This window comes from Heterodontus francisci, chromosome 41 (genome assembly GCF_036365525.1).
Source record: "Heterodontus francisci isolate sHetFra1 chromosome 41, sHetFra1.hap1, whole genome shotgun sequence".
Lineage (NCBI taxonomy): Eukaryota > Metazoa > Chordata > Chondrichthyes > Heterodontiformes > Heterodontidae > Heterodontus > Heterodontus francisci.
This window is the reverse complement of record NC_090411.1, coordinates 16,738,591-16,756,225: the sequence shown is the minus strand read 5'-3', so window position 1 is coordinate 16,756,225 and position 17,635 is coordinate 16,738,591. Positions and strand designations below refer to the sequence as shown.

At 42.0% G+C, this 17,635-nt stretch overlaps 1 protein-coding gene across 2 annotated transcripts in view; it reads right to left on the bottom strand.

Moving 5' to 3' along the window:
• The window catches only part of LOC137353276 (myosin-9-like), a 230,608-nt gene that overhangs the window by 58,182 nt on the left and 154,791 nt on the right, over nucleotides 1-17,635 (bottom strand). For both annotated transcript variants that reach the window (XM_068019373.1, XM_068019374.1), the window contains 6 exons: nucleotides 17,032-17,184; nucleotides 14,135-14,308; nucleotides 13,875-14,048; nucleotides 13,483-13,597; nucleotides 2,954-3,147; nucleotides 1,340-1,461 (listed from right to left, as the gene is read on the bottom strand). In XM_068019373.1, coding sequence (XP_067875474.1) covers nucleotides 1,340-1,461; nucleotides 2,954-3,147; nucleotides 13,483-13,597; nucleotides 13,875-14,048; nucleotides 14,135-14,308; nucleotides 17,032-17,184 — 932 coding nt within the window. The remainder of the gene's footprint in view (nucleotides 1-1,339; nucleotides 1,462-2,953; nucleotides 3,148-13,482; nucleotides 13,598-13,874; nucleotides 14,049-14,134; nucleotides 14,309-17,031; nucleotides 17,185-17,635) is intronic.

Sequence of the window (17,635 nt, the reverse complement as noted above, 5' to 3'; positions counted from 1 at the left end):
ATGTGAAAGCAGGACTTCATGTCCGCAAGGACTGTGTGGTGGTCACTCCTACCAATACAGTCATGGACAGAAGCATCTGCGGCAGGCAGATTGGTGAGGACAAGGTCAAGTATGTTTTTCCCTCGTGTTGGTTCCCCCACCACCTGCCACAGACCTAGTCTAGCAGCTATGTCCTTTAGTACTCGGCCAGCTCTGTGCTACCGAGCCACTCTTGGTGATGGACATTGAAGGACCCACCCAGAGTACATTTTGTGCCCTTGCCACCCTCAGTGCTTCCTGCAAATGGTGTTCAACAGGGAGGAGTACTGACTCATCAGCTGAGGGAGGGCAGTAGGTGGTAATCAGTAGGAGGTTACCATTGCCCATGGATGCCATGAGACTTCATGGGATCCGGAGTCGAAGTTGAGGACTCCCAGGGCAACTCCCTCCCTACTGTAGACCACTGTCCCGCCACCTCTGCTGGGTCTGTCTCGACGGTGGGACAGGACATACCCAGGGATAGCAATTGCAGTGTCTGGGACATTGTCTGTAAGGTATGATTCCGTGAGTATGACACTGTCAGGCTGTTGCTTGACTAGTCTGTGGGACAGCTCTCCCAACTTTGGCACAAGCCCCCAGATGTTAGTAAGGAGGACTTTGCAGGGTCGACAGGGCTGGGTTTGCCGTTGTCGTTTCCGGTGCCTAGGTCGATGTCGGGTGGTCTGTCCGGTTTCATTCCTTTTCACTGACTTCGTAGCGGTTAGATACAACTGAGTGGCTTGCTAGGCCATTTCAGAGGGCATGTAAGAGTTAACCACATTGCTGTGGGTCTGGAGCCACATGTAGGCCAGACCAGGTAAGGGCAGTAGATTTCCTTCCCTAAAGGACATTAGTCAACGAGATGGGTTTTTACAACAATCGACAATGGTTTCATGGCCAAGTTAATTGAACACAATTCGGCCTTAACAAATCTGTGCTGGCTTTTCTTAAGTAATCCACATTTATCCAAGTGGCACTGCAACAGAGTGAAGGGCATTGGCTTCTCATGTGACTGCCCAGATTATTGGAAAGAGCAGTAAACTTGGCATTTCTTTGCAGGGAGAAGTCAACCCACAATAGAGTTTCCACATGGCCTGGTGGCCAGTCATAGAAAAGCACAGGATTGAAAGGAGGTCGCCTGCCCTCTCGCCTAATGAGACCAGAAATAAACAAACAGCAAATACTTCTTCAGGACTAAAACAGTTTTGTTTCATATTCCTGGAGATGAACACGCGTCTCAAGGAACTGAGTGTAGATATAGGTACATTATTGTGCAATGAATCAACAGAAATTCACTATCGAGGAAGTTAAGGAAGGTTACCTTTGACGGAATTCCTGGAACACAATTCTGTTAGGGAATCCCTGTCTGCAGATACGAATACCCTCAAGGACACCATTGCATCGTAGCTGATCCAAAACAAGGTGAGCTTCCAGTTTTCCAGACTATTAAAATCAGGGAAGGGCAGACTTTTATACTTTCAAACTGCAGACTGGCAACAACTTAAAAAGCATGTTTTATTGCATCATGGTGATGGGCACTTGCCTCATAACGGAGATCAGGCTGAAGTACCTAGCCTCCAATACACAAACCCAATTTTCATTAGTTTGTTTGCTTAGTTCTTGCCAACTAAGACACCGCCAAATTCATAAAGAACCTTGATTTAAAGCTTTGCAAGCTTTTCTGCACTAAATGTTGGGAGACAATGGATGGCTTGTGTCAAAATCGATTTTTGGCAATAATCTTAATCAGATTAGAGTTACCGTTTCCTCCTTTACTTTGCTCATGGACTATTTCAAACAGTAAAGGCAGGAGGATGGTCATTCAGTCCGTCTTAAAACATAGAAACATAGAAAATAGGAGCTGGAGTAGGCCATTTGGCCCTTTGGGCCTGCTCCGCCATTCAAAAAAGATCATGGCTGATCGTCTAATTCAGTACCCTGTTCCCACTTTTTCCCCCATGTCCCTTGATCCCTTTGGCATTAATATATCTATCTCCTTCTTGAATATATTTAATGACTCGGCCTCCACTGCCTTCTGTGGTAGAGAATTCTACATGTTCACCACCCTCTGAGTGAAGAAATTTCTCCTCATCTCGGTCTAAATGGCATTTCCCGTATCCTGAGACTGTGACCCCTGGTTCTGGATTCCCCAGCCATCAGGAACATCCTCTCTCCATCTAGCTTGTCTAGTCCTATTAGAATTTTATAGGTTTCTATGAGATCCCCTCTCATTCTTCTAAACTTGAGTGAATATAGGTCTAGTTGACCCAATCTCTCATCATACGTCAATCCTGCCATCCCAGGAATCAGCCTACTACATCTTCTTGGCACTCCCTCCATGGCAAGAACAGCCTTCCTCAGATAAGGAGACCAAAACTGCACACAATACTCCAGATGTGGTCTCACCAAGGCCCTGTATGACTGCAGTCAGACTAAGTTTTGCTCACCCTTATATAGAAATATACAATCGCTCCCCTCGTAGCATCCAACTATCTCGAATTACTTGAGATTTTGCCGTCACTATTCTACCTGGACGATCATTCCAGTCATGACTGTGCAGGATTTCCGAACAAGAATCCTGAATTTGACCTAATTCTGCAGTCAGGATTTAACTTGAAATAGTGCCCAGGATCAACATTTTCTACTTCACAGTATCTTATGTATCTCTATAAAAAGTCTCTCTTTTTGAGGAGTTTTTAATAATGTTTTCTCATAAGGCTGCGAGGGTTTGGATGTTCCCTTCTACCTTTGTGATCAAATCTGAACATAGTATTAAAGGTGAGGCTCTCAGACTGGAGCTCTGATAGTTTTTAATAAACTAAGTTGCGTTATGAACCACAATTTTAATAAAGCAACAGCAGTTTACTTTCATAACCAGTGAATTCAACCAACAGTTGCTGTAAGTGGTATTGACAGAGGGAAATCATGCACTCACCTTCTTCTCATGGTTAGGAATAATGCAGCGCACAAAGTTAGGGTTGGTGTTCCTCAGCGTGGCCATCAGTTTAGAAAGCTGCTCCTTGTAAAGTTGACTAACTGTGCGGAACATGCCCCTTTTGGTTTTGAATGCACCAGGCAATGTTGTATGGGACATCTCGACAACTTGATCCAGTCCAACAATGCGGTCCACTGAGAAAGCAATTGAGGCAAGCTGATTAACTGTGTCAGGGGCATAGAAAACTGGACAGGAGTGTCAATGATGGGGGTACGTAGAGACATGGTGAGAAGTGACAGCAAGCAGTAAGAAACACTGAAAAGCTGCAGCAATTTGGATTAACCTACACAGGTGATAATTCAAAGCCTTAGAAATTTCTCAAATAGTTCTAAATGAACATAAAGAGCTCAAAAATTAAATGGTGTAATATTGAGTAGAAATTAAGTTTAGTTTTTAAGTTTAGTTTAGTTATACAGCACTGAAACAGGCCCTTCGGCCCACCGAGTCTGTGCCGACCATCAACCACCCATTTATACTAATCCTACACTAATTCCATATTTATACCACATCCCCACCTGTCCCTATATTTCCCTACCTAAACTAGGGGCAATTGCTAATGGCCAATTTACCTATCAACCTGCAAGTCTTTGGCATGTGGGAGGAAACCGGAGCACCCGGAGGAAACCCACGCAGACACAGGGAGAACTTGCAAACTCCACACAGGCAGTACCCAGAATTGAACCCGGGTCGCTGGAGCTGTGAGGCTGCGGTGCTAACCACTGCGCCGCCCTTTAAGAAAAATATCATGTAACGGAAAAAGATGTGCACACAGCAAAGACTTCTGAAGCTATTTCCTGGGTTTGATTTTTTAAAATTCGTCTTAAATACTATCACAAGAGTACAGACAACATTTAAAAGGTGTTGAACACCTTGAAGCCATGGACTAGAAGAATGGTAGGTGAATTTAACATGGGCAAATAGAGCAATGCATATTGGCAGATAAAATAAGTCTGCAACAGCTGGAATTATTGGCACAGCAGTATGATTTGTTTAATGACCACTGAAAATATACAGTTTAAAACCATCAAGCTAAAGATTAATTATAAAATAAAAACAAGAAATGCTGGAAATACTCAGCTGGTCTGGCAGCATCTGTGGAGAGAGCAGTAGAGCTAACATTTCAGGTCAGTGACCCTTCTTCAGGGTCACAGACCTGAAATGTTAACTCTGCTTCTCTCTCCACAGATGCTGCCAGACCGGCTGAGTATTTCCAACATTGCTTGTTTTTATTTCAGATTTCCAGCATCTGCAGTATTTTGCTTTTATTTTAAGCTAAAGATTAACATCTATTTTGATGATTACGATTGGTGACAGACTTTTATTGTAATTGACCAACAGGGTAACTGCATAACTTATAAAAGAACATTAATAAATTTTAGAGTTTAAAGATGGTGTTCATAGGAGAGTGAAGGATTTTGAGACTTAAGTTACGAGGAACTCATACAAGTGTATTACAAATGCCAATAGACATGGCTAATGTAAGCAGACTGGTGAATTTAAGCATGTTATTTAGCTTAAGACTGATCATAGGGTAAGGACAAAATCAACATCGTCAAGTCTCAAAAACAAGAAATGCTGGAAATACTCAGCTGGTCTGGCAGCATCTGGGGAGAGAGCAGTAGAGCTAACATTTCAGGTCATTTCAGGAACATCACTCCCACCACTGAATAGATGGAATAAAGTGCCAACTATTGCCACCGTGACAGCCAAATGTTGGATGAATGTCTCAAAATAAGGATAAAAACATGCTTAAGGACTGACCTTTCACCTCAGTCTAACCCAGACTGAAATTAAATCGGTCTTTCTCTGGTTCTCCATGAGTTGGCACAATCACAATTTAGTTTCTAACATGCGCACTCTCCTATGAACACCATCTTTAAGCTCTAAAATTTATTAATGTTCTTTTATAAGTTATGCAGTTACCCAGTTGGTTAATTACAATAAAAGTCCGTCACCAATTCTAACATTGCCAAAGCACAAAACAGCCTTTAAATTTGGCCTTTGTAATCAGGGATTGCAAAATTAACTTATGCGGGAAGTGGAAACAGTACATTGGTGCAATATGAGCTTTTGTTTTGGAGTTAGATTAGGGTTGGACTTTATTCTGCAGCCTGTGATGTTATATGCTGCAGACAGTGGCGTCCAAAATTGTAAAACACTATTCACCAGCACCAACATCCCTCACAACTCAATAATCACTAAAAAAAAAAATTCACAAAACTGTGCAAGAAACATTCCATTTGCACATCCACACTTTGGCCAGATAAGATCATGCAAATTTTTACATGTGGACCTGGTAAATTCATGTTCACCCATTTTGTTACAATCATCTATAGAAAGCTGCATGTGGGATCAAATGCAGATTATACATTATTGCTTTAAAACATTTTCTCCTTTGCAAGTAGTTTGGGTATGTGGGAAAGTCTAGGTCACAGATGCTCCTTGTTAAGTAATGGAGCACCAATAGGGAGGAGGTGATGTAATCAGAACTGGGCAAGATGACAGAGTTTTTTCTCTTCAAAAGGAGAAAGCAGCACTGGTTTCAAATGGTGAACACAGCAGAGCACAGAATTGCTAAGCAAAAAAATTCTCTGCAAGCGATATCCATAAAGAATTTCCACTGGCTACAGCACTACAGTATCCAAACCAATGAAAACAAATATATATTTTAACAGAAATACAGAAAATCAATCTTTTACACCCATGCAGGATAAACAAATTGCACTGCAGCTTTAAACTTCAGCTATAATTTCTAGACAGTACAGTGAAACTCTAGACTGAACATCCAGAGGACATACAGCTCAATAAACTTAACACTCAGCAATGCACAAGGCTATTGGGTTTTGTTTATAAATGCATGCAGACACTAATTTGGGCCTAAGAAACACAGTTAACCGCAATCATTGCAGCTATTGGTGACAGCAAAAATTACTGATATCAAAGCAGCAAGTTACAATGTTCAAGTGGTCTTGATGTGAAGGGAGTTATGCAGCTGTTCCTTTTTCATCCCTAGTAGTTACTTTAGTATGTTTCTTATAAACATTTTTAAAGGTGCTTTCATTTCCTCATAACTTTATCTCTTGCAGGAAGAAAAGCTCCAATTTTTCAAGTAATAGTTCATGGCAATAACTCTTTATTCCTGGTATAATTTCTTCTTGCATATCATATCAAGAGCATGGAAGGAGGCCACTCAGCCCAAAGTGCTTGTGCTGGTACTTTGAAACAGCAGTTGAGCGCAGACCCACATCCCTACTTTTTGTCCATAACCCTGCAAGTTACTTATCCTCAAGTACCTGCCCAACTCCCTTTTAAAGTTACATATGGAACCAGCTTCCGCCACCTTCTCAGGTAGTCTAGTCTGCGAGATCCTGACAATGCAGAGTTAAACAAAAAAAAACCCTCTTGATCTTTTACTAATGATTTTGAATCTATGACCTCTGGCTACTGACCCACAAGCCAGAGGCAATAGGTTTTTTCTAATCTGCCAAAAGCTTTCATTTTGAAAGCCTATATTAGGTCACCTCTTAATCATCTCTGTTCTGAGAAAAGTCCTTTTTTTCTCCAACTTCTCCTCATAACCCCACCCTGGTAACATGCTGGCAAACCTCCTCTGCACTCTAAGGCCTTTAGATCTTTCCTGGTGTGGTGCCCAGAATTGTCCATAATACTCCAATAGAGGTCTAACCAGTGATCTATAAAGTTCTAGCATAATTTATTTGCTTTCTTTATCCTATTCTTCTATTTATAAAGCCAAGTAACCCACATGATTTTTAAACCACCTTTTCAACTTGCCCTACCACCTTGAAGAATTTGTGGAGATGGTTTTGTTGCTCATCTACACTTTCCAAAATAAATTTTCTATCATTGCAACCGCAGTTTTTTGTCTTGCAACGAAGTGGATAAATACACTTATAATCATTCATGTTTCATAAAATGGTCTGAAGTGCCAAAGTTGGAATAAGGGATCAAAACGAGTAGATAATAAACTCCTGACAAACAAACTTATGAAGTTTTACCATTTTTGATCTATTCTAACCATATTTAACAACCATAATCTTTTGGGAGATCAAGCCATCAAGCTGGGGAGACTGTGGAGCATCCACGAGGCGGAGAGTATCGTGAATAGCACATATAGAGAGGTGGTCACACCGCAGGCTCAGACTCCACAGGCAGGAAGGGAATGCGTGACCACCAGGCAGAGCAAGAGGACTAGGCAGGCAGTGCAGGAATCTCCTGTGGCTATTCCCCTGCAAAACAGATATACTGCTTTGGATACTGTTGGGGGGAATGGCCTCTCGGCAAAGCAGCAACAGCCCAATTCGTTGCACCATGGCTGGTTCTGCTACACAGGGGAGGAGTAAAAAGTGCGGGAATGCAATAGTTATAGAGGATTCAATTGCAAGCGGGATAGATGGGCGTTTCTGTGGCCGCAAATGAGACACCAGGATATTATGCTGCCTCCTTGGTGCTAGGGTCAAGGATGTCTGAGTGGTTACAGGACATTCTGAAGGGGGTGAACAGCCAGTGGTCGTGGTACACATTGGTACAAACGACATAGGTTAAAAAAAAAAGGATGAGGTCCTAAAAGCAGAATATAGGGAGTTAGGAAGTAAGTTGAAAAGTAGGACCTCACAGGTAGTGATCTCAGGATTACTACCAGTGCCACATGCTAGTCAGAGTAGAAATAGCAGGATATATCGGATGAATACGGGGCTGAAGAGATGGTGTGAGGGCGAGGGTTTTAGATTCCTGGGACATTGGGACCAGTTCTGGGGAGGTGGGACCAGTACAAACTGGATGGGTTACACCTGGGCAGGACCGGGACTGATGTCCTAGGGGGAGTATTTGCTAGAGTGGTTGGGGAGGGTATAAACTAAAATGGCAGGGGGATAGGAACCTTTGCAAGGAGTCCGGGGGGGGGGGGTGAAATCAAAGACAAGAACACAAGACAGTAAGGGGAATAAGAAAAGTGATAGGCAGAGAAATCAAGGGCCAGAATCAAACAGGGCCACAGTGAAAAATGGTGGGAAGGGGACAAGTAATGTTAAAAAAAAAACTAGTCTTATGGCTTTGTGCCTTAACAGGCAGAGCATTTGCAATAAAGTGGATGAATTAATCACGCAAATAGATGTAAACGGGTATGATATAGTCGGGATTATGGAGACGTGGCTGCAGGGTGACCAGGGATGGGAAATGAACATCCAGGGGTATTCAGTATTTAGGAAGGACAGATGAAAAGTAAAAGGTGGTGGAGTTGCATTGCTGGTTGAAGAGGAAATTAACGTAGCTCTAACGATGTGGAATCTGTATGGATAGAGCTGAAAAACACTAAGGGGCAAAAAACAATAGTGGGGGTTGTATATAGACCCCCAAACAGTAGTGGTGATGTTGGGAATGGCATTAAACAGGAAATTACAGACGCATGTGATAAAGGAACGTCTGTAATTATGGGTGAGTTTAATCTGCATATAGATTGGGCAAATCAAATTAGTCACAATACCGTAGAGGAGGAATTCATGGAGTGTATACGGGATGGTTTTCTGGACCAATACGTTGAGGAACCAACTAGAGAACGGGCCATCCTAGACTGGGTATTGTGTAATGAGGGGGGAATAATTGAGAATCTAGTTGTACGAGACCCCTTGGGGTTGAGCAACCATAACGCGATAGAATTCTTCATCAAGGTGGAGAGTGAAGTAGTTGATTCTGAGACTAGGGTCCTGAAACTTGTTAAAGGAAACTACAAAGGTATGAGGTGCGAGTTGACTATGATGGATTGGGAAACAGGGAATTTATTATGATGAACAAAGAAATGGCTGACCAACTAAATGAATACTTTGGTTTTGTCTTCAAAAAGGAGGACACAAATATCATACCAGAAATGTTAGGAATACAGGGTTTAGAGAGAGGGAGTAACTGAAGGAAATCAGTATTAGTAGAGAAATGGCGTTGGGAAATTGATGGGATTGAAGGCTGATAAATCCCCAGGGCCTGATAATCTACATCCCAGAGTACTTAAGGAAGTGACCCTAGAAATAGTGGATGTATTGGTGGTCATCTTCCAAGATTATATAGACTCTGGAGCAGTCCCTACAGATTGGAGGGTAGCTAATGTAACCCCACTACTTAAAAAGGGAGGTAGAGAAAAGAGGGAATTATAGACCAGTCAGCCTGATGTTGGTAGTGGGAAAACTTCTAGAGTCCATTATCAAAGATTTTATAGCAGAGCACTTGGAAAACAGTGGTAGAATCGGACAGAGTCAGCATGGACTTACAAAAGTGAAATCATACTTGACAAATCTACGAGAATTCTTCGAGGACGTGACTAGTAGAGTTGATGAGGGAGAGTCAGTAGATGCGGTTTATTTGGACTTTCAGAAGGCTTTCAACAAAGTCCCACATAAGAGGTTAGCACGTAAAATGAAAGCGCATGGGATTGGGAGTAGTGTATTGCAATGGATAGAAAATTGGTTGGCAGACAGGAAACAAAGAGTAGGAATAAACAGGTCTTTTTTCCGAATGGCAGGCAGTGACTAGTGGGTACCGCAGGGATCGGTGCTAGGACCCCAGCTATTCACAATATTATATTGATGATTTAGAAGAGGGAACTAAATGTAATATCTCCAAATTTGCAGATGACACAAAACTGGGTGGGAGGGTGAGTTGTGAGGAGGATGCAGAGAGGCTTCAGGGTGATTTGGACAAGTTGAGTGAGTGGGCTAATGCAATATAATGTGGATAAATGCGAGGTTATCCACTTTGGTAGCAAAAACAGGAAGGCAGATTATCTGAACAGCTATAAACAGAGAGGGGAATATGCAGCGAGACCTGGGTGTTCTCGTACACCAGTCGCTGAAGGTAAGCATGCAGGTGCAACAGGCGGTAAAAAAGGCAAATGGTATGTTGGCCTTCATAGTGAGAGGATTCGAGTACAGGAGCAGGGATCTCTTGCGGCAATTATACAGGGCCTTGGTGAGGCCACACCTGGAATATTGTGTGCAGTTTTGGTCATCTTATCTGAGGAAGGATATTCTCGCTATAGAGGGAGTGCAGCGAAGACTTACCAGACTGATTCCTGGGATGGCAGGACAGGACTGACATATGAGGAGAGATTGAGTCAGTTAGGATTATATTTGCTGGAGTTCAGAGGAGTGAGGGGTGGGGGGTGGGGAAGAGCTCAGACACCTACAAAATTCTAACAGGACTTGACAGGGTAGATGCAGGAAAGATGTTCCTGTGGTGGGGGAGTCCAGTACCAGGGGTCATAGCCTAAGGATATGGGGTAAACGTTTCAGGAACGAGATGAGGAGAAATTATTTCATCCAGAGAATGGTGAGTCTGTGGAATTCGCTACCACAGAAAAGCAGTTGAGGCCAAGACATTATATGTTTTCAAGGAGGAGTTAGATATTGTTCTTGGGGCGAAAGGGATCAAAGGATATGGGGGGGAAAGCAGGAACAGGTTACTGAGTTGGATGATCAGCCATGATCGTAATGAATGGTGGAGCAGGCTCGAAGGGCCGAATGGCCTACTCCTGCTCCTATTTTCTCTGTTTCTAAACTAAGCTGACTGCTGTGTTCCAAATTTCCGATAAAGGAAACCAACATCACAACCCTAAAAGGTGCCTTGTATAGCATATTATTGTGTGCAAATATTTGAGGAAATTATGGAATACACCTGAAACTAGGCACTGCTTGAAGATCGAGAACTGCTGCTTAGTTTAAGATGTCTACTATTCAAAGAACAACACAGAGGTTAATTTTTGGGGTTACAAGGATGTGATAAATAAACCTTCCTTTAAGAAAAGATGGGCGGGGGTGGAATTCCTTACCTGGATCATAAAAATTACAGCTGAAGTATTTTGTCATCAGGTTAAACTGACTAAGTTTGGCTGTTCGATTGCAGACAAATGCTGATCTAACACAAATGCAAGGCTTGGAAAACTGAAAGGCTATTTAGAAACTGAACTAATGTTGATTTTTTTTTCAAAAAGCACCAAAAATCAATATTTATCTTTCAAGGAATCTTCACTGCTCCACAACATTAAGGGAGTAGATCTACTTTGATGAAAAGGGAAGACAAGTTTGGGGGGAGCCATTTCCCCTCTTCACCCTCCACACCCACCTACCTCTTGTCCATAAAGCAATGGAGGCTAGCTTGGTAGAGATCTCCAGCTTTCTCTTCTGGCACCATCAACTCCACTGCATTTCACTTGCCAGTATTTCACAGCTTTAAACAAAATGGCATAGTACTACTGTGCATCTGAAAGGCCACAGAAGTATGAATTCCTAAGCTCTCTTTCCAGTAGTTCCTACGCTGACTGTCAGTGAAGATGCACAGCCAATTCAACATCATGTTTAAGATTCAAACAAAAGTATTTCTAGTGCTAGGATTACACAGGGAGTAGGTAGAGACAGTGATCCTTCCATAGCATTTGTGACAGGTCTGTAAATCTTAGAATGAATCACTGAGTTTTCAAATTTTGGAGCTGATAAGACTACTGAAGGCTTCAATATTAGTTATGCGAATCAGTGACATGACATGCGCTTGTAAACCTACTTCATGCAACAATCTTAAATAGTGCAAATAAGGTAACACATCCATACTGCTCCAAAACCTTCTACATTTTTAGGTTACAAATCAGAACCTCAATTTCATAAAATTAATCTGTGAAAGACTGCAGGAGACCAGGATGTCCGGTGTTCCCACAGTGAAGCCTGGAATTAAAAAGGATGGAATAGCAAGAGTGTTACCTGGGACTGCTTGCATACATGTCCTGCCAGCCCATTCAAGCATGGCACTGTAAATATCTGGCAGTTTGATGCCAGTCTTCCTTCCTGATCACCAAAGGATGGCATGCGGCATGGTATGGTGGAGGTGGGAAAGGAAAGGGAATTGTGTAGATGGGCATTTTTAAACACATGGAATGTCTAATTGAGAATTAGTTTGTCTGCAATGGTCCATCATTGTGTTGGAGAAACTGGCAGGAAACCAAGCCCTTGGAGTAAAATTTGTGCATCTTAATTTAGGTCCAAGAATCAGATGGTTATATTTATGAAGTTAGACTCATCACTGAATGCAGAAGAAAATTCCTTGTACAGGAACGAGTCAATATTTATGAAGTTAGTTTCAATTTTTTCCACACAGGTGCATTTTGCTTACGAGTTGGTGGAACATGTTTCATCACTGCAATTCTGGATGAGGAGCTGTTGAAATGGTTGAGCTGCATTAACCTGAAGCAAAGGGGAAACAGAAAACTGCACAAACAGGAATGGAGAGGAAAGACGAGCATTCAAAGCAGGCAATTCTCGGAAGCATCAATCTACAGCACTATCACAGCCTCCTCTCTCACGTCACCTGGTTCTAGATGTAGAATAGGAAAGCGTGTATAGAAATAGGCTCTCTGAAAGCTTTTTATCTCTGCAACAGACAGAGACATCAAGACAAAAAATAAGAAAAAAATGAAACCTTAAAAAAACCATTAACGAGAACTGCAAGATCAACCAGATTTGGTCTCCTGAGGTATTTTTTCAATTGCAAATGAGTCATTCAGCAATTATAGCATAGCACCTACTCTTGCAACCTAAGTGCAAAACAAGCATTTCCCTAAATAAGGAGGGAGATAACAAAGACAAAGAAATGTCACTTTTATCACTTCTTGTCAAGCTATGAAACAGTAATAGCAGAGGCCTGTGAGTACATCACTTGCCTACCCTCTGAGAAATGGTGTGCTATTGAGGAATTGGAAATGAGAGCATAGAGCAAAGATATAACATCTTATACCATTTTGCAAGGAATGCAATGATGTGGTTGAATTTAAACATAAGGAAAATCTCACTGTGCTACTCAAAGTCACCAAACCAAAGAGATCGCGTCAAACTGTGACTGGATATATCCTGCGCCACAAGGCAGAAAAATGATCCTCCTTATATTCTACAAAACCTCTCTTTTCTCTGTGCTGATTGTGTGGAATAAAGGCAGAAGTCTAATTGGCAATTGTGATTCTTTTCAACAAGTTGGGACGAAAACATTTCACTACTCAATTTACCAACCACTACTTAGAAATGGGTTACCTAAAATAATTTATTTCCTTTTCTAAGCAAGTGAAACTCAGCTGAGGGAAAAGAGGTTGGGGAGTGGGGGGGATGGGGACTGGATTGCCCCATCTGCAAGACAGGTGGGGACTTATGCTAGCAGGTTTCCACTAGATCAATTAAGGTATCCCTGCATATGTTAGGGTATGTCTGTGCTGGACCCTTACGTATAATCAGCTATATGCTGTGAGGATTTTCAGAATTCAGAATTTAGCAACCAATTAAATTCATGATTACTAAAAAGTGTTGTTACCTTGAGTCTAGAAAGCATGAGAGGTAGACTAAGTGCCTTAGGAAAAAATCTGTTGAAACCAAAAGAGTTACAATGAATAGAAAAGTATTTTTAGACAGCCCCAGTTACTAATTTTAACATACCATCTCTCCAGAGATCAGCTATAAACTTATCAGAAGACTGGTGCAGTAAGGTGGCAATGTTATCATTCAGGGGGTCCATGTTCTTCATCAGCCATTCATTCGCTTTATAGTCCACCTGCATTGCAAAGAGGAGATATCTTATATAAATAACTACATAAAAGTAGAGGTAAATCAAGTCTCAATTATTTAATCTGTTCAGCCTGGTTATGAAGTCTGGTATACATGTTGCACTTTCATGTTCTTTACAGGAGATCACATTAAACTCAGACAAGGAGAAGAAAACAGCTCAACAAAATGGCAATTGAATGACTGGATTGGCTGATGCACCTATGGTAATTCTGACAGTTTAAACTACGTAGATGACAGCCCTATCAAGCTTTGGCTCAGCCTACCTTGCCAGCATAGTGAATAATGCAGAAGTCTGCTTTATCTTTTAGCTGCTTAGGTTTCTGGAACTTGGGGTGGGTTCCCTGCTCTTGCACCACCTTCTCCACAAATGTCTTATCAGTGGCTTTGGGAAACCAGCATTCTTCATCGAGCAGGGCCAGGACACCAGGAGGACTAGCCTGAAAAAGACAATTTTAAAAATGTTAATTCGGATGTACTTCTGGGAAGCTAGTTAACCAAAAGTAATAAGGGAACAAATACTCACAGATTTTTCAATTAGCTCAATGCAAGGCTGCAAGTCGAGGCCAAAATCAATGAAGTTCCATTCAATTCCTTCCCGCTGGTACTCCTCTTGCTCCAGGATAAACATAGTGTGATTAAATAGCTGCTGCAGCTTTTCATTTGTGTAGTTAATGCACAACTGTTCAAAGGAGTTCAGCTGCAAAAGCACAAAAAATAAAGTTATTAAGAAAGGAGTGAGAGGATGACAGCACCATGTAACCTATGGTTTGTGTTACATATTCACCACATGTAAATCAGCTTTAACTTAACCAAAGTCAGTAAAGTTCCTGCCTTGTTGCTTCCTTGAAAGATCTGATCACTTGCTAATCAGACAATGCTGACATCCCAACCCTGGACAATATAAACTGCCAAGACTCAATCACATCTAAATTTAGGATTCCATCAGACAAAAGGTCAATGAAATTTATGATCATCTACACTGGCACTGATTGCAAACCCTCCTTACGCATGGACGTGACATTTTCAGAATGATACATCAAACTTGGTAACATTGAAGTGTCTTGCTCCAAGTCATTATGTTGATAACTCCACCAGAAAAGATATTCTGCAGCACTGCATACAAAGGAACGTATTTAGAGATCTGATGGGTCACACCTGAAAAAGCAATAACCTCCCCCTCCAGATGCTAACTGACCTGCTGTGTATTTTCAATGATCTCAGTTTTTAATATATTTATACATGCATAGGGTAGTTACTTATACCAGCAAGTGGGGATGCTCATTGACAACTGTACAGTGTTAAGTACCATTTGCAACTTCTAAGATACAGAAGCAGTCTGTGTCCATATGCAGCAAGACCTTTTCAACATTCAGGCTTGGGATGATGAGTGACAAGTAACATTTGCACCACGCAAGTGCTAGGCAATGACGATCTCAGACAAGAGAAAATCTAGCAATCTCCCCTTGACATTCAACAGCATTACCATTGCTGAATCTGCACTAACAACATCCTGGGGGTTACCACTGACCAGAAACTGAACTGGACCAGCCACATAATTACTGTGGCTACAAGAACAGGTCAGAGACTAGGAATTTTGTGGCAAGTAACCCATCTTCTGACTCCACAAAGCCTGTCCACCATCTACAAAGCACAAGTTAGGTGTGTGATGGAATACTCTCCACTTGCCAGGATGAGTGCAGTTCCACCACCACTCAGGAAGCTCGACACCACCCAGGACAAAGCAGTCCACTTGATCGGCACTCCATCCACCACCTTAAAAATTCATTGCCTCCACCACCGAAGCACAGCGGCAGCAGTGTGTACCATATACAAGATGCAATGCAGCAACTCTCCATGCCTCAATTGACAATACCTTCCAAACCTGCGACCTCTTCCACCTAGAAGGACAAGGGCAGCTGATGCGTGAGAACACCACCATCTGCAAGTTCCCCTCCAAGCCACACACAATCCTGAAACTTTCTCCCTAACTGCACTGTGGGTGTAGCCGCACCAGATGGACTGCAGCGGTTCAAGACAGCGGCTCACCACCGCTTTATCAAGGGCAATTAAGGTGGGCAACAAATGCTGGCCTTCCCATAAAACTAATCAAAAAAATTCAGTTCCCCACATAAACTTGACTAATATTTTCTTTACCATAGCCGAAGGTGATGTATGTAACTATCTTCAATAACTGATTGCCTTCAAGAGCAAGAATTTATTCCACCCTTTGGAATCCTGAGCAGGTAGCTCAATAGCAGTGTTATTACCCATTGGGAATGCTATTACGAGAGCAACCACCTTCTGCAAAATACCCAGCCATGAAGTTGAATAAACTAAGATGTTTACATAAACAAGAGGTTTACATCCACTTAGTGACGTTCACTAGTTTTCAACACAGCGCTATCTCGATGGCCAACTCAATTCCATTCGTTTCCACCGATGGAATCTGGGCTAGAAATCCAGTCCACACAGATTAGATGAAACACCGACAAGTTGGCATTCTTTGCCTGTTGGTGGCAAGACTCCAATGTAACAATGTAGTTTGGACAATGACATGAGTTTGAATAACTTCAATCTACACCCAGACATCAATGTCACCTTTAACCTGGAACTAAAGTGGCAATGTCACTCAGGCTGGTGTGGTGGTGGTCGGGATAGCGAAATGGAAAATAACAAACTGGTATAGAAGAGGCAATAAGCAGAATTTGAAGCCTGAGATACATTGTTAAGGAATGGTAAAGGGCACTTTACTCTGAAACCATTTGTACTATACCAGACCTGGGAGTGGTTGATCCAGATACTTGGCGTCCAAAATGTAGTGTTCCATCACCCAGCACTAAAATTCATCATTTGGATGAGCAGGGAAGAAAATGTCACATTCCCACATGCTTGCTTGCAATTCTAGTGCTCTCCAACTAAAAAGAGCTTTGAAGGCTGAATGCAAAATCCAATCACATTAATTCAAGTGTTGCAGTCCTAAACACATTTTAAAAATTGCTATCTACAAACAGTGCACTGTATGTAGGGTTTAACAGGTCTAGGGGTGGATTGCTGAGTTCTGACATCAATCCATGTGACCAAAGCCCAGGTATTTATCTATCATCTTAATGTCAAGTCACTGAAGCACATTGCAACCATTGCAAAACTACTTTAATCCGGTATTCCTCCCACTACACCCTCCCTGAAGCAGAAATCATTGGCATATGCAACAAATGGGAAGTTCCATAATTTAAACTGAAGGGAAATTGACTTTTATCACTCAGTTACAGTTAACAGAACATGATAAATAACCCAGAAACGTCAGCTGAGATGTAATCCCAGAACTGCAACAAAAGGCTCTTGCTGTTCTTGGTCCTCACGTCAGCAACCTACCCCTAACCTTGAAACATCTCAACCAAAGCATTTGCAATTTCAAAATACCTCAAAAATCTCAAAGCCAGCAATATCCAGAATGCCGACAAAGGAGGCACCCTGTCTCTTGGTCCTGTCCAGAGCCTTGTTGATGCGTAAAACCAGCCAGCGGAAGAGACGCTCATAAGTGGCTTTGGCCAAAGCCTCAACAGCAAAGTCAGCCTGTGGAAAAAAATAAATCCAGGTCTGTTACTTAAGATTAAAAACCCAAGAAATGAAAGTTGAAAGTCAAATCAAACTTAAAAAGTATTAGTTATTGCAGAAAACTTATTAGTCATACAAACATACGAGCAGGAGTAGGCTACTCGGCCCCTCGAGCCTGCTCCGCCATTCAACAAAATTATGGCTGATCTGATTGTAACCTCAACTTCACATTCCTGCCTACCCCCAATAACCTTTCACCCCCTTGCTTACCTCTGCCTTAAAAATATTCAAAGACTCTGCTTCCACCACCTTTTGAGGAAGTGTGTTCCAAGGCCTCACGACCCTCAGAGAAAAAATTCTCATCTCTGTCTTGAATGGGTGACCATACTGAATGATGGGGCAGACTCGATGGGCTGAATGGTAAACTCCTGCTCCTATGTTCCTATAACACCTTATTTTTAAACAGTGA